This window comes from Chinchilla lanigera, unplaced genomic scaffold (genome assembly GCF_000276665.1).
Source record: "Chinchilla lanigera isolate Chin_1 unplaced genomic scaffold, ChiLan1.0 scaffold00008, whole genome shotgun sequence".
Lineage (NCBI taxonomy): Eukaryota > Metazoa > Chordata > Mammalia > Rodentia > Chinchillidae > Chinchilla > Chinchilla lanigera.
The window spans coordinates 28,871,038-28,891,841 of record NW_004955409.1 but is presented as its reverse complement, the minus strand read 5'-3'; the positions used below and the strand labels follow the sequence as shown (position 1 = coordinate 28,891,841).

General features: G+C 36.2%; 1 protein-coding gene across 5 annotated transcripts in view; it reads left to right on the top strand.

Moving 5' to 3' along the window:
* Nubpl (nucleotide binding protein-like) overlaps window positions 1–18,233 on the top strand; it is a 199,588-nt gene extending 181,355 nt beyond the window's left edge. For all 5 annotated transcript variants that reach the window (XM_013510457.1, XM_005376951.2, XM_005376953.2 and 2 more), the window contains 3 exons: window positions 6,841–6,961; window positions 10,058–10,140; window positions 17,554–18,233. In XM_013510457.1, the coding sequence (XP_013365911.1) occupies window positions 6,841–6,961; window positions 10,058–10,140; window positions 17,554–17,616 (267 nt within the window). In that variant the 3' untranslated portion in view covers window positions 17,617–18,233. The remainder of the gene's footprint in view (window positions 1–6,840; window positions 6,962–10,057; window positions 10,141–17,553) is intronic.
* The last annotated feature ends 2,571 nt before the right edge of the window (window positions 18,234–20,804 follow it).

The window sequence follows — 20,804 nt, the reverse complement described above, 5'->3', positions numbered from 1 at the left end:
GTAGTCTTTATATATATAATATATATATTATTTATATATATATGTATAAGCTTCTACATTGAATGAAATTGCTAGAGTGTTAGCATGCTTGCTTGATGTGATTTCAACTAAAAGCAAAGCAACTTGATAGTTTATCTGTCCTGTGTATTCTTGAAAGTAAACATTTCTTTTCTGTTCAGTGTTTTAAAATATTTGTAATAAATTACAGAACCCAATAAAATGTTTTTGTACACCTTTAGAACTTTAAAACATTAGATAAAATGACTACCAGAAAAGATTCTCTACTCAAACTTTGTCTAGAGCAGCACAATCCAATGGAAATAAAATGTGAGCCACAAATTGAAAGTTTTTAGTAACTATTTCAAAAGTAAGAATAAAAATAAGCAAATGAAGTTGGTTTACTATATTTAATGCAGTATATTCAATATCATTTCAGCATGACATTCATATAAAAGTTAAAAATAACCAAGAATTATTTTAATGCATATTTTAATTAGTACCTATTAATCTTATAAACTACAAAGTTTCAGTGTGGTATTTTCATACATGTGTATATTTTTATCGTATCCACTTCCCTGCTGCCCTCTCTTATACCCCCTTTCTCTCCCAGTTACTTCTTTCCTCTTGTCTGATAATAGTCTCCCTTCCACTTCCATGTCTTTTTAAGTTTTCATATACAGTATTAGGGAAAATGTGGTAACTGTCTGAGTCTTCTGTATTTTACTTAACACAGTGATTTCCAGTTCTGTCTGTTTTTCTGAAATAGCAAAATTATGTGTATAGTCTACATTTTCTTTATTCATTTATCTGTTAATGGGTACCTAGGTTAGCTGTTATGAATGTGGATATGCAGGTATCTCTATAGTATGCTTCCTTTAATTCTACCACCAAGGACTGCGATAGCTGTGTCATATGGTAGTTCTATTTGTAGTTTTTTGAGGAACCTCCATAGTGATTTTCATAATGGCTATACTAATTAACATTCTCATCAACAGTATAGAAGTATCCTTACCAGCATTTATTGGCTTTTGTTTTTGTTTTCTGTATTCTTTTTAAAAATTTTAAAAATGATTTTTGTATTATTGATGATGATAGCCATTCTGACTGGCATGAGATAGAATCTCAGTGTAGTTTGATCTACATTTCCCTAGTAGATAATGATGTTGCACTTTTAGAATCTGCTTATTGGCCATTTGTACTTCTTTTGAGAAGTGTCAGTTCAATTCATTTAGCCATTCATTGATTGGGCTATTTGGGTTTGGTTTGTTTTTTTTTGGTGCATATGTTCTAGATATAATCTTCTGTCAGAAGAGTAACTGGCAAAGATTTTCTGCCATTTTGTAAGTTGTCTGTTCAGTTAGTAGTCTGCTTTGCAGTAGAGAAACTTTTACATTTGATATAGTTCCATTTGTTGATTCCTCCTATCATTTTCTGTGCTGTTGGGGTCCTCTTCAGGAAACTTGGCCTGTGCCTCCCGTTTCAAGGGTTTCCCCTGTTTTCCTTTAGGAGTTTCAAAGTTTCAGGTCTTATAGCTAGGTCTTAAACATTTTTAATGGACATTTATAGAGGATATGAGATAGTTTCAATCTTCTACATACGGACAACCAGTTTTTCCAACATTTGTTAAACAGGCTATCTTTTCTCCAGCGTTCATTTTTGACTCCTTTGTCAAGAATCATATGGCTGTGCTTTCTGTATCCTCTATTCCATGGTTTACACATCTGTTTTTTGTGGCAGTACCATGCTGTGTGTGTATTGTTTGTCTGTTATACCATGGCTTTGTAGAGTGATTTGAAATAGGGTACTGTATCTCCAGCCTTCCTCTTCTTGGTTAGGGTTGCTTTGACTATTTTGTATCTTTTGTGTTTTCATATGAATTTTAGGGTTTTTGTTTTAGTTCTATGAAGACTATAACTTGTATTTTGAGGGATTTGCATTGAATCTAGAGATTGCTTTGGTAATGTGGCCATTTTAACAGTGTTAATTCTATGAACACAGGAGGTCTTTCCATCTTTTAGTGTCTTTAATTTCTTTCTTCATTGTTCTGTAATTTTCATTGTAGAGATCTTTCACTTCTTTGATTAAGTTGATCTCTAGGTCTTTTTTTTAAACTGTTGTGAATGGAATTGTTTTCCTGATTTCTTCCTCAGCTAGTTCCATTATTGGTGTATAGAAAAAGTTCTTGGTTTTTTAATGTTTTTTAATGATTTTTGTATCTTTAGCCAACAGGTTTTATTTTAAAACACTAGAAAGTCTTACAATTTAATAAGACTTACAATTTAATAAGAAAAAAATCAGTTGCAAAAATAAGAAAGATACATGATCATGTTTTCAGAAGATAGCATACAAATCACAATAAACATTTCAAAATATACTCACCTTCATTAACAACTATGACGATGCAAATTAAAAACACAGTAGAAAGGTAGCTAGGGTGTAACCTAACACCTACCCAGAAAGGGGGAGCATGAAAACATTCATAGAAGCATTATTACAAAATTCCAGAGCCTAGAAATAACCTAAATGGATCAGTGGGAGAATGGATTATGAACTTGTGGAACTCAGCTAAAAGTTTAGCTGGGCGAGTCACTTGGACGCAAAGAATATATTGCATAATTGTATTCGTATCAAGTTCAAGACGAAAAAAATAACTTATGGTGCTGGAGATCAGATTAGTATATCTTTGGAGATTGTCTTGGAGGGGATAAAAGGAAACTCCTAGTGTGCTGGCAGTGTTTTATTTCTTGACAGGGTCTTGTTGATGTGGGTGTCCTAAGTGTCCTCCATACACTGAGGACTTGTGTATTTTATGTATTCATGTCCTCCATACACTGAGGACTTGTGTATTTTATGTATTCATGTATTTTATGTATTTTATGTATTCATATACTTTGATGGAAACACATAGAAATAATTTGTAAGATTAAAAATTACTGAGATATTTTACATGCATTTACTCATACAGATATTCAGTGTATATTTTCCATGAAAAATACATCTTAACCCATTTATGCTGAAGATAGCAGTATTTTGAAATTTTACATGAAATTCGTATACGTTGCCTAAAAAAGTTAAAGGACCAAGAATTTGAAGAGAAAAACTTTCATTATGTTCCATCGTAGTGGGCATTCCACAGCAGAAGGCTAGGCACTGAAGGGTTCGTTTTCCTAGCCGCATATCAAGTGCTCGAAAGCCACATGATTACCTTATTAGAGCTCGCCAGTGTGTAACTCCATCATTGTGGGTCTTCTCTGCGGTTAGGCTTCCTCCCTGTCTTTCATTGGAGTGTTAGGAAGAAGAGAAGATTGTTCTTCCCAAGGAACTCATCTTAATTACACTGCTACATCTTCATTTCTATAGAATATAAAGTAGGTGATTGTTTTTGTATGCAGGTTCATAAGATACCTAATAGACCATTGTTTTTGTTATTTGTACTCACTGCTTTATTACTTCTTGCTTCACTGCTTATTCTTCTCATGGTTACTTTCTTTTTTCTTTTGAGACTGTGTCTTACTAAGTTGCCTAGGCTGGGTTTGAACTTGCAATCCTCCCACCTCAACTTCCCTGGACCCCATGTTATAATACCTAGATTGGTGTTGCCTGTGAACTTTTTTATATATGAGATATATAGTAGTATAATGTATATTTTTGTACTAGCTTTTTAGCTTGGAATTGTTTGCAGTATTCACACATACTATGGATTGTAGCTATAGGGTTCTCTGTATAACATTTCATTATGTGAAAATAACCAGTTTGTCTATTTTAATGTTTATGGACAGCTGAATAGTTTTCAATTTTTTTGCAATTATTAATACTGTTATAAACAGTTTGTACATGGCTTTTAGTGAATATAATGTTCACATTTCTGTTGTTACTTTACTTGGAGTTGCTGTGTGATAGTTTAAGTGTAAATCAGTGACTTTCATTATGGATCTGGGTGGGTTCTCTGTGGTGCTATGTTGTAACCAAAATTTTTTTTCAAATCAAGCAAAGTAGTACATGTGTTAGAAGTTCTTAAGATGAGGAAATTCTAGAGCTAAGTGGGACTAGTTTATTCTAGGTGACCTAGGAAGCAACATTACAGCATTTATCCTTAAACTAAAAGAAGTTACTACTGTCTCATAATACCCACCAATTTGCTTCCAGAGAAGCATATTTTTCTTTTTTTTAATTTTTTTAATTTTTTTTTTTCAATTTGCTTCCAGAGAAGCATATTTTTCTTTTTTTTAATTTTTTTAATTTTTTTTTTTTTAATTTTCAAGAGTAAAAGAAGGACAACATAGCAATAGGGGGATTCACCGAATTACAAAGTGGTAGGACATTATCAATGGTTGTTATTTTACCTATTGGTATCTTTAAGATAGTTTCTCAGGAAAACAAATAGACAAATAATAGTGAGTTACAGACAAAAATGGCAGGAAATTATCAATGGTTGTTATACTATAGCTTGGTTTCTCCAAAGTGGTCTCTAGAGAAAATAAATAGAGCTATACAGGGCTGGGGATTTAGCTCAGAGGCAAAACTGCCTGCCTGGCAAGTGCAAGGTCATGAGTTCGGTTCCCGGTACCGGAGAAAAAACCAAAAAAAAAAAAAAAAATAGAGCTATACATGAGTGATCAATCAAGTAATCATTGACTGTTCTCAAGAGAAGCATATTTTTCATTCAGTTCCTTTCCCCAGTTAGAGTGCATACTCCAAGGGGGCAACCATCAAGTCTTTTGCTCTCTATTGTGTGCCTTCTATCCCTCATATTTGTCCAGTTACTGGCATATGTTAATAAGAGCACTTAAAGTATTGTTTGATTATAGTTTTATATTTTATGTCTGTGACATTTATGTAGCCTTTAGATACTATATCTGAAATATTTATATAGTACATGGAGAACAATTTGATAATGAATAAATCACCCAAACTACAGATGCACTCTTGATCCATGCTTCTGTGTCTAGGAGTGTCCAGGAGACTCCAAGGCAAGACTGCTCTTCTGTTCTCTCCAAATTGAAGTACACCCTCATCTAGATGTTCACTTTGTTCTAAATATTTCCACTGTTCTCCCTTATTGATTTTTTTTAATGTTTTAAGTTGAAAGCCCTGCAGTCGGGGTGTCTATAATGTTTAACATAAATGGCAGTAAAAGTGCCCAAGCAATGAGTATATTATATAGACATAGTAAATAAGTAAGCTCTATGATATTAAGCTGTATTTTTCTTCTAGCATTTTTGGAAATGGTACTGAATTATCAAAACAGTCTGACTTATTTGTGATCTATTACATCAGTAAAAGGGTATATATTAAATGCTTGGAAAAATGCTTTGCCTCATGTTCATGTCCTTCACTATTTGTCATCATTTACATGTGTGTGGGCCACCTTAGTTTTTTTGTTACCGTTTTTAAAAAGAATGACTAATTTTAACACTTCTTGTGTGTTTTATTATGAACTATCAGTGCTTCTTCATTTAAATTGCACATGTTCTAGTAGTATGTAGTGATGATCTTATGGTGGAACTGGTAGGATGATACAAGCATTGTTATCTCTAAACCTCTGATGGTGGTGTTCTGCATTTTTATTTTGGAAAGAGGTCACTGCTCCTCATTGGTAAGAAAGTGAGATTAGCTGGGCATGGTGGCGCACGCCTGTAATTCCAACACTGGGGAGGCTGAGGCAGGAGGATTGTTGAAGTTCGAGACCAGCCTGGGCTACAAAGTGAGCTCAAGGCCAACTTGAACTGCAAAGCAAGACCCTGTCTCAAAAAGACCAAAAAAAAAAAAAATGAGATTACAAGGAACATGAATACAGATTATATTTGCCGAGCCAGTATATTTATTCAATGAGACTATTGAATAATAATATCTATTAAAGAACTATTCTAATAAGAGCTGAAATTCAGTCTTTTGCTATCACTGTCCATTTCCTCTGCTGCAGAATAGGTATGATAAAATACCCACTAAAGAAGTTCTCATGAGGAACAAATCAGGTAGTACCTTTAAAGCACTTTAGTACATGACACGTAGTAGGCACTCAGTATGTGTTTGCTAGTATTTTTTCAGGTTTTTTATTAGTACATGTTTGCAGTACATAGTGATTGCATTCCTCATGGTGAGTAGATGCACATGTAAACATAGTTTAATTCTTTCATTAGCCCCTTCTCCACCCCTCTTGCCCTCTTCCCTCCATCTCTTGGTCCCCTTTCCCTTTGGCAAAGATCTACCTCCTTGTTTTGTATTATCTATTTTTTATTTTGCTTTTTATTTAGCTTAGTATTGACCATGAGACTTTGTCCATAGTTGACCTCTTAACTATTTTCTTCTCTTTCTGCCCTTTCTTCATATTGTGTAACACCACCTCTTTGATACCATCTTTGCAACTTTGAAAACCTTTGTGCTTTCCTGTGTCTGATCAAGATCATCTCAGATACACAGAGAGCACTTAGCGCCTTACCATCTGACCCTGGCATTCCTTACCAAACCGTCTTCTGCCTTGACCTTGCACTGGGTTGCAGCCCAGATAGTTTTATTTTGCTGCATCGCTTTTGTTCTTCCTTCTGTCTGTATTTTCTGCTGTAGGCCTCACCCGCTCCAGGGACAACTCAGAGTTCCTGCTGTTCTTCCCAGTTAAGCGTTTTTGGTTGCTATTTACTTATCTCTTTTTAGCCTTTATCACCATGTTAAAATAATTACCTATAGCCTGATCTCTCACTAACTTGTGAGTTCCTTAAGAACAGAGACCATAACTCATCCTTTTATCACTACCTACTAGACACACCATAAAAACATGTTGAAATGGTATATTGAGATCTGATATGATTTTATTTCAATTTCAATGTGTTTTTATTACTTTAGGTTCTTGGCCTTATCCAGAATATGAGCGTTTTCCAGTGTCCAAAATGTAAACACAAAACTCATATTTTTGGTGCTGATGGTGCAAAGAAGCTAGCACAGACCCTTGATCTTGATGTCCTGGGTAAGACCATCTATTCTTTTACAGTTCAAGCTGCAGAAGAGAAAGTGGAGATGAGGCTGGTGATAAAGAAGATCTCAAAATTAGTTGCTTTTGGCTTTGTAATTCTGTTAGTACAGTGCCACTCTATGTGATTACCTTTCTTTGGCTTTTTAAAATAGGTCTTTCTTACCAGCGATGATAATAATCTCTACTGTAGGTAAAAACCATATATAAGTTAAATTTGAGAGAGAATTTTGTGGTTCAAGTACATTGTGGTTCAAATACATATGATCCAAGTGATTGGAAGCCATATTTTAAATGACAGTCATCAGTTTGGTTACTAAGTTGGCCATAAATATGTTTGTATAAACAGATATACATGAAAATACAGATTTTTGGATAAAATACGACTTTTCAGAAACCCACAGCAACTTTATAGACTTTTTAGAAAACATATTTTTTGTGAATGACTATGTTCTGGGCAAGGACAGATATTAGATACTGAATAGAATAATTATTAGTTTAGAATAAATTATTAGTTTAGGATAAATTATTAGTTTTAGGTATAGAATAAATATTTAGAATATTTTCTAAATATAGAATAAATTATTAGTTTTAGGTAGTTAAAAAATTAAGATCCCTTGGAGATCAAAGAATTTCAAAACCTTCTTTATTATAATTAAGTTTCTGTAAGTTAAATGTATTATTGTTATGCATTTGCACTATAGCAGAAACTATAATACCAGGTGAATACTAATGATATATTTTGATACATTGCTATAATTATAGCCACTAATTATATTCTGCAACTGTTTTTCATTTAACTAACCTAGAAAGTTCAATTATCCAAATCTGCATAATAACAACAGATTGACATTCACTTATATAATAAAGTAAATGTGTAATTATAATGACATTATTGAATTATGCTTACAGTATTACAATTTTCTAACATAAATGAGTGGTACAATTTTGTAAGTCATTTATTTAGAATTTGAAACACCTTGTAGAGAGATACTCTCATATTTGGAAGTTACATTTCAACCAATAGCTCACAAACATACAGTTCCCTGAAAGTGTATCAGAAACACTGATTACTAATCACAAAAACTGGGTAGTGCCATAGACTGCGCTGTCAGGCAGTGTTATGGGAAAAGTAATTTATGTAGTTCCAACTCAGGCCTCATCTCTTCTTTTAACGCCATCACAGTGTCCAGAGGTGTCCCCATGAACTGGAGAAGGGAATCCAATTAGGGAGAGACTAGAATTGGGGAAGAGGAACTGAAATCAGGGAGCGTTCTCTCAGCTAAGGCCTTCCAGCTGTTCAGACTCCCTACCCACCTTCATTTGTCCTGTACCAACTTCCTGGCAGCCGCTTAATTTATTTTTATCCTTTGGGTTGTGTTTTAAATGGTTATTTAGTAAAGTGGCTCTTGAGAATCCTGTCCTTATTTACTTCCAGGGAGAGTTTATGCTTAGCAGTTAGGCTGTCTCAGAGAAAACCCATTAATCTCTCTCGTCTGAGATGTGCCCGCACCTCTTTCAGAGCTGGCCCCTCAGAGACACTTTTCAGACCCGAACTGGTCCTTGTCACTCTTTGTGCCAGTCCTCCTCCCTAGATACAACTGTTAGCCTATGACCGCTCTCACTGTTTTCTGAACAGGGTTTTCCTTTCATAGTCTGCTCCTGTGTGAGTCTTTGGAGGGCGGAATCGGTGTCAGTAGGTGGCTATATAAAGAAGTGTTTACTTTTTTAACTTCACTGCTGCAGTAGAAAAGGCATCATCCAGGATTCTTGACTATAATGGTAGTTCATAAGCCAAGAGAAAAGCTTGAGCCTAGGGATGTAGCTGAGTGCTTGTCTAGCACGTGTGAGGCTCTCGGTTCCGTCCTCGGCACAACAGAGGGCTCAGGAGGGGAGGGAGGAAGTGAGGAGAGGACAGAGAGAGCTTTTGTGGGCTTCTGGGCATTTTCTATAATTTATTGTACCATGTCTGCCCCTTGATAATTTCCTACAGTCCCAAATTGATCTATAGAATAGACATCACATTTACCGGAAAGCTAATTTTTAAATGGTTAATGAAATATCCATGTATTTTGACATTGGCTTTAGGTATGAAGGAAAGACTTAAAGAGTTAAGATTGAAACATTTGCTGACAGCGGGAACGTGAAATATCTGTTCCTCTGAACAGAATGTAAAATATCTACTTCATAATAAATTGTAATATTTTTGCAACATATACCTCTTCTGCATTATTTACATTGCCGGGCAGGGTGCTGAATGACTTATTTATATAAAACACTCACACATTTCAGTAATCTTTGCCTGGATTTGGACTGGTTCTGAGATTGCTGAGTACTATGACAGGTACTTAGGACTCCATTATAGCATTTTAAGTCTCAGCCCTTGAAAGACTTCATTTGTGATGGTGTGGTGGAAAGCAGATAGAGGATGATGGGACCGTTTTACTCTTAAATCCTATCACCTAGGAGAAGTATGTCCTTAGGAAAAATGCACAGCCTCTCCAGTGGTAGTCTGTAGACATATTTAGTACTTCCTAAAAACTCATCAAGCACACAAGTTATATATAAAGTAACATAAGTTACAAAATAATAAAGGGAACTAATTCTGTTGAAGAGGCAGAGAGTTGAGATAATAGTCAGGCCTTTTTAACCATTCTCTTAGCTCACTTATTTGCCAAGACTAGGAAGATGGTTTTGCTGTACTTTTTTTGCACTATGCTTCTGTGTCCCTTCCTCTTTGGTTTTCTCTTACTGTGTGGCATGATATATCTGTATCAGATATTACAGGAGAAAATCTCTTACAGATGCCTTCCAAGCCATTCCTTGCTGGAAGACCCCCAGCAGAGAATAAATCAGAGGCCTCGTCTCTTACCTGCTAGCTTTCATGTATATGTATCTAGTCACCCTCAAGTTGAATACTTTGTCCCTTAATTTTCATTTAGTAAATTGAGGACAGTCATAACTCAACTTAATTCTAAGGAGTTCATGTTTTATTTCCATTGTTCAAATTGTGAGATTCTAAATGCCTATGAAACTTCTCTGGTATTAACGGATATTTTTCTGGTATTAACTGATATCTCTTGGGCTCCTCAGGAGACATTCCACTACACCTCAGTATAAGGGAAGCTTCAGATACAGGTCAGCCCGTTGTGTTTTCACAGCCTGAAAGTGATGAGGTAAGTTGCATGCTTACATGTGTATTTTTATTTCCATGTCAGATACATTCTTTTTGATATGTAGAAAGTTGGGAAGATCTAGCTTATCTGTTTGTAGGCCATGCATATATAAACAAGGATTAGGTAACTGTCCAAATTATTTTTGATGTTCGCTGTTTTACATGCTGGGCTGTCAGTGTTGCCTCTAAACTATCCACTCAACAAATTCACCTGCAGAGAATCATCGCCTAACCTCTTTTCTTAGGAAGAACACGAGTAATGGGAGTTTATAAAATTCTCATCTTGCTGGCTAGCAATATATAACTGCTTAAGATTATTATATTTCAGTATTACAAGTTCAGTTGATTATTGTGAAAATGGAACCTAATGTAAGAAAGTATTAAGTCGAATTAAGGCATCCAGTTATTAGGGGTGAGGTGTTCATTGCATTTATTTTAATAAATATAATGGGAGGTGAGATGGAAAGACCGGTGGTGTTTCTTTAGCCAGCAACATTGGGGATATTGGTGATAGATTTTCAGAATCACTTATGTATAAATTCTTTAAGCATAGAATCTTTTATTTTAATCTTTTTCAAAGTAGAAATAAGATCATGTGCTTTCTTCAGCAGCACATATACTAAAATTGGAAGAAAATAAAATCATATTTCCTAAATAGTACTTGCTATTTAATTTGGAAACTGAGTTGTCATTTGTATATCAGGTTTTTTTTTTGTTTTTTATTTTTATTTTTGTTTATTTATTTATTTATTTTTTTGAGACATGGTCTTGCTCTGTAGTCCAGGCTGGCCTTGAACTCACTATGTAGCCCAGGCTGGCCTTCAACTCTCGGCAATCTTTCTGCCTCAGCCTCCGGAGTGCTGGGATTATAGGCATGCGCCACCCCGCCCAGCTGGTGCATGTTTTGGTGTAGGTTTTGCTCCCCTTTCCTCAACACCCCCAGCCAATCTTCTAACAGTTTTCTTTTTTCCCCTTAGTTACTAGTTATAACTTTATAACATTATAGTACTATGATTTTTTTTTCCGTATAACTACTGCATTTTTTATTTTAGTTTGCTTCCTCTGATCTTCTGTGAACTAGTAAATAAAAGGCCCAGAATGGCTAAATCTATAAATAAAATTAAGAGTCAGTTAGCCCAAGAGTCTTGGATAAATGAAGTTGGTACATTCTGAGTCATCTCTTTGGGGCCCGGAGGGTCTTTTCTTTGCACAGGATCGGCAGTTTTGGAACCGGTGTTACGGGCAGTCTGAGTACATACAGTATAGTAGTTATCGCTTTGCTTTTCTCTGCCTTTTAGGTATTAAATGTTAATTTCCTTTTAAGTCTTTCTTAGATTTCATATATACAAAAAGTGTAATTCTTTATTACTTTCATAATTAAAATCTGACAGTCCCAACTGTCATAGGTGTGCTTTATAGGTGCAGTATATGAAAAGCATGAAAATTGAGAGTTCTTTAAATTCCGTACATTTAAACACCTCCCAAGAACAGAGTAAAGGCATCTCATGGTGATTCCTTATGAATAAGAATCATTTACTACTAGTTTATTTCCATTATGAGTAATTTTCATATTTTTTCACTTGTTCATTATTAGTTTTTTCTTTGAAATTCTCCAAAAGCAAGAAACATTTCAATGAAGTTAGATCCATATATATATATGACATATAAAAATCACCTAAAGATAATATGATTTTAAACTCTAAACAGTGCTCTTTGTTGAGTTTTTTGGAGTTACATGTTTTTATAATCTGATCTACATCTGCACAAACATTAGACCCATTGCTGTTGCTGGATGTCATTTCTGAGTGTCATAGAGCAGCTTCAAACTTTCTGCAAAAATGGCGAGAATTTCAGCTACATCTCAGCTTTAAATATGAAGACATGATCAATTATAAGATTTAGACATGGCCATGAAAAGGAAAAAATATAGTGACTTGTACTTATTCTCTTTCAATGGAAGGCATTATTTCCAGCTCTTAGATTGTAGGCCTTCATTATTATTAATCTTCCTAATAATAGTGATTACAGTGGACCAGACATGTCAAGCATTTTACATGGTCCTTTCTATCACAACAACTGAATGCAGTATGTGGATGGCCGCCATATGACCAATGAGGAAACTGAGGTTCAGGAAGTTCAATAATTTTCCCGACTGCAGAGCTATTACATAAGATGTGATTAAAAGACAAGTGTTTTCTTTCAGATGTTGGCCTCTCCATTATATCACCTTCTAGTCCTATGTAAGATTCCTATACTACAGTTTCTTCAGAGATTGCTTAAATGGTTAGGTGCCCTGGATGTATTATCTGACCTGATTCTCAGCATCTTTGTGAGGTAAATACAATAATCTACATTTTTTTCCAGATGAATAAGCACAGGTTCATTTCCGTTAAGGAACCTTGTTCAAGATAGAACTAAAAGCCAGTTTCACCCCCAGCCCTGATACACAGTCCATGCAGTCCCTTCCCAATGCAGTAGCACTTCGTTTCCCGCTAGTTGCAAGGTTGGTTCCGTGTCTGTGTACAGTGTATAGAAGCTGGCTTTTAGATCAGCTCCTTTTCATAATGTCAGAGTCTGGAGAAGAAACTGAGAAGAATCTGCCTATCAGGTTCTCTTGGTGTGCACAGCTGCAGGGCGTAACACTGAGGATCTTCGCCTGAGCCTGAGAATATCCTGAAATTACATCCATAATGTATGAGGTGCATTTTTCTGGGGAATGGGACAGGAGCTTTGTTAGATTCTCAGAAGAGGATCTCTACAAGGAAGGAAAAGCGCTGAATCTGAGCTCGCATAGTTTCATTACCAAAGTTTTTACTTCCTGTGTAGAACTTGAAGTAATTTCCCTAACTCCTTAAACCTTTCTCTCCATTTACAAATTGATATCATAATAAGGAAGATTTAATAAGATACTGTGAAAATACTTTCAGAAAATGCCAAATAGAACACAACTGTACTTACTACCTTCAGAAACTTCCTAAGATATCACAACCCTGAATGTTTTTCCCCTCTGTTCATTAAAAGGCTGAGTGCACTTATGCCCTGCCCCTGACAGCACGAAGTAAATGTTGCTCTTTGGTGGTATTTAAAATTTAGAGAAGCAGAACTTGAATTGTGAAATAAAGAGAGTTCACAGCTTCAACGTGAACAATGTTAGGGAGCTGCGATTCACTCCTGGAGTCAGGACCCTTCTAGTCAGTTTTGTGGTGAAGTTTGGCTCCTGATAATCCTCTTCCCTTTTCCCCTACAAACTCAAGTGGAACTTTGCTCTCAGAAGGCAGTTGCACCCCTCCTAACAAATCCTGGGGTATCTGTGGAAGCCCACTGCCCATTCTACTCACATGAAGGCAGCATTAATTTGACAGCATAAATTTCTGCAAAATAGGATAGCAATTATAAAATTAGTTAATTGTTAGCTTTTTAACCTGACACTTTTTATCATTTGCATTTAGAGACTAAGTCAGACAAAATTACTAATCACAAGAGTTTTATTTTTTGTTGTTGGTCTTTCTTCTTACTCCACCTTACCTTTTCCATATTCCCTCAATTCTTTCTCTAATTTCAGAGGTCAAAACTCTCTCTTTTGGCTCATAAAATTTACGCATTAGAGATTTATTTTGTTTGTTTGTCTTTTTTGAGACGGGGGTCTCACTGTGCAGGTCAGGCTAGCCTTGAGCTCACTTTGTAGTCCAGGCTGCTCTCGAACTCACAAGGGTCCTCCTGCCTCAGCCTCTCCGCCTCCTGAGTGCTGGGATTACAGGTGTGCACCACCATGCCAGGCATAGGCATTAGAGATTTAGCTTTCCCAGTAGCATTTACCTTTGAGAAAGGCAAACACTAGAAAGGCGGTATGAATAAAGGCATAAAGGTATGAATTGTGGTGAGTTTTTGAGACATCTGGAAGACATTGGAAAGGTCTAATGGTACCAGTTAAAAAGCACTAACAGGTCTATGATTACCTAGCAAGTGAGAAAAAAATTCTGCACACATGCACTAGTTAGAAAGCCAGAGGAAGTGAAACTTCAAATGTGAGTAGTGTAGGAACTGGAGAAAAGAGTAGAAGACTGAGAAAGTAGGCACTGAGAACTCTTAAATTCAATAGAATTGCTTCATGCAGACAGTGATTGTTGATTTTCCTTTGACTCAGACACAAGTAATGGACCCATGTGGTTTGACCCTTTTTATTAAGTAATGTACTAGCTACAGAAGATACTCCTATGTAAGATACTCCTCATAAAGACTTTTCAATATAAGCAGAAATTTTATTTTATAACTTCTAAATTATCACCTCAGAGTTTTAATATGAAATGACCATGTACGATAAATTTGAGCTTCAAATATTAAAAAAACAAAGGAAACTTCCATAAAGTTTCTTTCACTTTGGTTACCATTAATCCCTGTTGCTGTATTATCTGTGCCTCTAGATAGCCTTTAAAAAAGGCCTAGAATGGGAGGGGTGTCAGTCTATGTAGAGTTGAGTAGATGAAAGAAAGGATTAATAGTTTGAGAAATCTCAGTTGTATCTCTTACATATAATATGCAAAGTGTGATCAGAATGTACAGTGGATATTTAAATTTTTAAAATGTGTTACAGTAAAAGACACAATGCCAGTAATCCCCCTTCAAAATATTCCCCCTTGCTTCAAACACACTTAGCCCATCATTCTTACTACTTTCTAAAGCAGTTCTGGAAGTCCTTTTTGTGTCTTTAATAAAGTTTAGTACAGTATGGCGAATGCCACTGCCAAATGCCATCTAGCAGAAATTCAGGCTTATAAAAACATTATAGTGCGTCCTCATCTGCCTTATTTACTGTATTTGGTGCCATGTGACTTCTGACTCGTCCCCAAAGTCAAAATGACCAAGAAAGGTGAACCTTTTGAATCAGTTGAGGACATTTGAGGCATCAATGACAGAGCAATGAAAGACACACCGGAAGAAGGACTTCCAGAAGTGCTTCAGGAAGTAGCAAGAACAGTGGGATAAGTGTGTTGGAAGTAAGAAGAAAAATTTTGAGGGGAGTTAATAACAATATATCTTCTACTGTAATAAAGTTTTTAAAAATTTAAATAGTCACCATATTTTTTGAATACCTCATATGTGTCACCTTCTTGCTAGGTATGGTTTAAACAAAGGAGTGATTTAATTTAATTTAATTATTCCTCAGGTGGAATAAGATGTAAGAAGTGCTGGTACAAAGAAAGCAGCTTTAAAACTCCTTAAAACCTTGCAGCCAGACACTATTCTATTAATCATTTTACAGGTGTAGAAACAGAATGATTAAGTAACCTGCCCAAGGGCCCTTAGCAAACAAGTAATGAATCCAAGATTCTAAATGTGGCCTGACTTCCAGGGCCCACCTCTTCACCAGCAAGGAGTTCTGCTTCCATTTTATATCATTCTGTCACTTGGATTTGCCAACACAATGCTTTGCATGCACTAAGAACCAAAATCTATTTGCTGAAAGGATACAGCATTGGCTGAAAAAAATTAAGTCTCAACAGTTTTGTAGAAATTGAAACTGTTTAAGCACTTTCAGTGGTTTCTCAGCAAATGACAATCTGTTACCTTGAGTGTGATATATTAAAAATATATTGGAGATTTCCACTGAAAAGCAGAGTTAAATATGGCAGATTTGATTACTCTGTAATCATTCAGAATTTTTTGGTATTCTGATAGGTTTATGTACTAATTTAATGTGGATAAATACTAAGAAATTATAGTGGTGTCCTTTCTTCAGCTCGCTTTAGTGAACTTTAAATTTTCATCACAAAATATTAGACATAAATACTTAGAATAACTACTATGAGATAAAAGCTGTTTATAAAGATGATGGATAAAAACTAACACATTAGATATGAAAGAAATCTTTCTTTATAAGTATAATTCATTTCTATTTTAAGGCAAAAACTATTGTTCCTGTCAACTATAACAGTGCATCTTTCTAGACTATGCATTATGATTAGAATTTGTTATGAGTTCACTGCTTAATATGTGGCATAGTAGAAAGAGCTGGGCTTTAGAGTCAGTTGGATCCAGATTGCTTTGTCTTCCAGACTGCTGATTTCATGAGCTGGAACAAGTAACTCCCAGTGTCTTCGTCTGACTTGAGCTAATGATGCCTGTTTTACATGACTGAGATCGCTTTGTGTGAAGTGCTTGGTATTATAGGCATCCAGTTAAAAAAAATGAAAGCCTTATTCATATTTTTAGCGCTTTTTAAAGGACTTTTAAAATGAAATTTTAACACTTTTCTGGTAAAATAAAACATGGTTCAGCTGTTAGGGCTTGGAATAGTCTTTAAAAATGAAAAATGTGTGAAACACCCTTAAATCACTTCACCAAGTCAGTAAAACAGACCTCAAATATCTCTTTTAACTGTGTAAAGTAGGAGTTAGTCAGCTTTGGTTCAAAGCCCAGCTCACTACCTACTGGCAATAAAGCTTTAAACAGACTTCACCTTTCTGGCTCTTTCCCTTGTCCTATAAAGTGCTAATGGCAGAATTTAACCCCATGATAATGGCAGAATTTAACTATGCAGATAAAAGGAAATACTTGGTAAATATTAAGTGCTCAGTAAATTTCAACTATTATCATTAATAGTGATAGCAAATAGGTACATAAGTGTATCAATGTAGAATTTAATGATTTTAGAAATTCTTACTGTTGTGTTTTATTATTTCTTATGAATGAGGTACGGGAAGTGAATAGTATTTGTACTGAAATTACTTAAGAGAATTCTTAAAATGTGAATATCATAGTCATTGTTATAATGTGGACATGTGGGCAGTGGGGTAGTTTGTGGCCTGCTCTGTGGCTTGGGAGCTAGTCCTAGTAATTCTACTAGTAATTCTCTGCCTTGGGGAACCCAGAGAATAAGAGTGTAATGGCTGAACCAGAAATTCTTGGCTGATACTCAGAATTTGCCCGGTGAAAGTTTATGAGTGCTCAGTGCTAGTACTGCAAACTATTCTCAGGAAAAAAGAAGAAAGTACTTTGTAAAGATAAACCAGAGGGTGGTAATAAATAATCCTATTCAAAATGACTAATACTTTGTAAGCCAAAGAAGTTTGGGCGCCCTCTAACTCAGGCTATCAATTTGTCAGAGGAGGAAGGTATAGTTTTTCTGCAACTGTACTGGGTTGTCAGTTAGCTGATGTGAGGACTAGAGTTTGAAAAACAGTATTTTCTGGTACTAAATTTTTTTTTCAGAAAGTCACCTTCCAAATAATTACCCTGCACACCTAGAATTCTTTCTCCCCTGCTCTGCCTGCAATGGACACAGCGTCATCTTCCCATGCCTGAACTTCTTCCTCTCCTGCTTCCAAGTACAGCAGGCATTTGTGACAAACGGTTCACCAGTCTCTCAGTGTCCTGGGGGAGATACACAGAACAAATGAGTCTTGTCCTTTTCCAGGCCAGAGCTTACCTGAGGATTGCTGCGGAAGTGGTGAGAAGATTGCCACCGCCTCCAGAATGATTCCAAGCACGCTGGAAATTGCCCTGGCGCTTAGTAATGAGAGGACCTTCAGACATGAGCAGTGTGGTGGAGGAACCTGAGGAAGTAATAGCAATCATGATTGTTTTCTTTCATTTCTAAGGAAATAATGTCTCTTTCAGATTTGATTTGCTATGGTATGGCACATAAATAAAATTTTTATGTATTTTATTTTATATTTAGGAATTTTTTTTGAAAGCTGATATGTTAACAACTGCACTTAGTTATACTTTGTTTTATTGAACTACCTCTTGAGGAATCATGATTTTATGATGTTACTGTCCAGTTTTTAAGACAATTGTACTCTTTGGCAGGACCACAGAATTGGTTATTTAGAGAATTTACTAACTTTGTGTATGGACATGTATGTGACACCTTCCCACCGGGCAGTTTGTTCTGAGTTTGAGTCCTGTCTCTGCTGCTATCTTAGACATGTAAAGAACTTCTTCAGCTAGACCATATTCTGCCCAGACTTAATAAATCTGAATCTTCAAGGGTGGAGCCTAGACTTGTGTATTTTAGCAAGATCATGATGATTTTGAAGATACTTTGTGTTATGCTGGCAATAATAATAATAAATATTAGAATTTATCAAGTGCTTTGTATGTGTCCGTATAATCTTCTGTTCACACAAGTTGGGCCCTATTACTCTGTCCATTTTACAGGTGAAGGAGGTAAGAAGTGTCTTGCTAGAGATGTAAACTTGGGAAGTTGGACGCAGGAGTCTTCCCTTTCTACACAATGTGCATTTGTTAATTTCCAAAGAGGTATCTAAAACTCATTGTGTCTATGACATCCACTCCCTTCCTCAGGAACATTTTGTAGCGTTCATGTTTAAGGAATGTATATTTTGAAAAACATGTGTCTTGACTCTCTGAAACTCAGAGTTAAGGACTTGGCAAGGTCAGGTAGCAGATAGTTACAAAGCTGCAAGTACCGATAAGAGGGAGTCATTAGTTAATTGTCAGTTATAAGGAAGTGATCTATGACTTTTGGCAAATCTTTTGATGTCCTTTGCTCTGTAGTTATCAGCCAGAAAGTTACACAAAGAGTTGCACATCATTATACTTTCACATAAAAACCCTTACAGGGATATTTGTAGCAGTTTTACATGTGATGGCCAAAACAGCCGAAATGTTTTTTCACATCCGAACAGTTAAACCAACAGTGACATCTTGTTATGGTTTAGATCTAAAATGCCCCTCACTGTTCAGAGGTGGGGCTTTTGGGGAGTGATTGGAACATGGGGGTGCTGTACTCATCGGTTGATTAATCCGTTGAGTTCACAGCTGAGTGTGCTGGTGGGAGGTGCAGCCCGGTTGGAGGTGGGTCCCGGGGGCGTGACTTGAAAGTGTATATTCCGTCTCCAGCTCTCCCCGCCCGTTTCTCTCCACTTCCTGGCTGCCGATGGCATGGCATCAGTCTTCCACCGTGACCTTCTACTGTGCTGTTTCTGCCCCGAGCCAGCCAACCGTGGGCTGAGCCCACTGAAGCCGAGGCAGATAGACCTCCTCCCTTATGTTGTGCATATCAGTTATTTTGTCCCAGCAATGGGAAAGTGAATACTACACATTAATGCCATGAGCTACTTCTCCACAATTAAAAATGGACATCCGTGGATACATGCAACAACTTGAATGAGTTCTGGAGAATTTTTCTGAGTGAAAAGGCTAACCTCAAAAGATTATGTACTATACAATTCCATTTGTGTAATATTCTTGAAAGACAAGATTATAAAAGTGGAGAACAGAGTGGTAGTAAGGAGAAATGGGGTGGAGGGAATTGAGTGTGACTATAAAAAGGCAACACGAGGGAAATACTCTTGCAATGGAAATGCTCTGTATTATGACTTTGGATGTCAGTAAGTCCTTGCTTGTGATACAGTCCTATAGTTTTGCAAGACGTTACTGTTGATAAGGAAATTGTGTTCTGGCACATGGGTTCTCTGTGTGTTGTTTCTTACAACTGAATATAAATCTACAGTGATTGCAAAATAAAAAAGAAAAATTTAATTAAACATGTACTGCCATGTGTGAACTGAAATTCTTTGGACCACATTGTCCTAACTAATTCATACCATGAGTAAAAGTCTTGTGGATACACAGTGATCATCATTTATCACTGAGAAGGAAGTAATGACTTAAAGTTGCAGATGTTTCTTTGTTTTCATTGTCTGTTTAGGAAGGGGGCAATATAAAGGAGCAAGTATTTAACCAAACTTTGGAAAATAATGATTTATGCAAGCTTCAGAGGTGCTTTAAGTGTGTGTCATGATTTAGTACATTGAATAGGAAAATGGGACAGTCTTTGCTCATAAATACATGGCTTGGCAAAGATCACAGCCCTTACTCTTAGTGTCTCCAGATGCTTTGGGGAAAACTACTGAAAAAATAAAATTTAAAAAAAGGTGATTGGAGTGTATATCAGTCTTGCTTAAGAGCCAAGGATTGCAAGATGTGGTGTTCCATGCCTGTAACCTCAGCTCCTCAGGAGGCCAAGGAAGGAGGATTTCAAGTTCAAGGCCAGCCTGAACAACTTGATACCCTGTCTCAAAAAAAACAAACCAAAACAAAAAGAAGAAATAGAACCATCTTCCAAGCGCAGCCAGTCTGTTATTAAGAGGTAACGCTCCTCCTCCTCCACATTTCCACAGAATAGTATTCTTCTATGGAAGTGGGAAAGAAAATTTCCTCACTCCATTCCAGGAAAAGAAGAATGACTGATCTTACAGAAAACTTTCTTCCCAGTGCCTCTGCTTCTCATCCCAACGCCTTCTGCATATCTTTGATTTCAGCCAAATTCTAAGATTTCTAAAGCAGACTACCTGGAAACCTGGAGCTGTCCATCTCTGCATTGGACTTGAGTGGGCAAGTTTATCTAAGGTAAGGTGAGCTTATTTGGTATCCCGTTGTGGTCATACATCCTCCAATCCAGCTCTTGACAGTAGTAAAGCTAAAATTTTTAGTAGTAAAGCTAAAATTTTTTATTTTATCTGAAGTCTTTGTCTCTCAAAACAATTGTACCTCACACCTAGTGAGACTGCCCCCTACTGTTCTGTAGTACTGCCCTTCAATGTAAAGTAAATGTCTGTGTCTTTCTGGGTCTATTTCTGTGGTCTCTGTTTCATTGGTTTATTTGTTTCTGCTCCAATAACTTTTTAAATCATCACT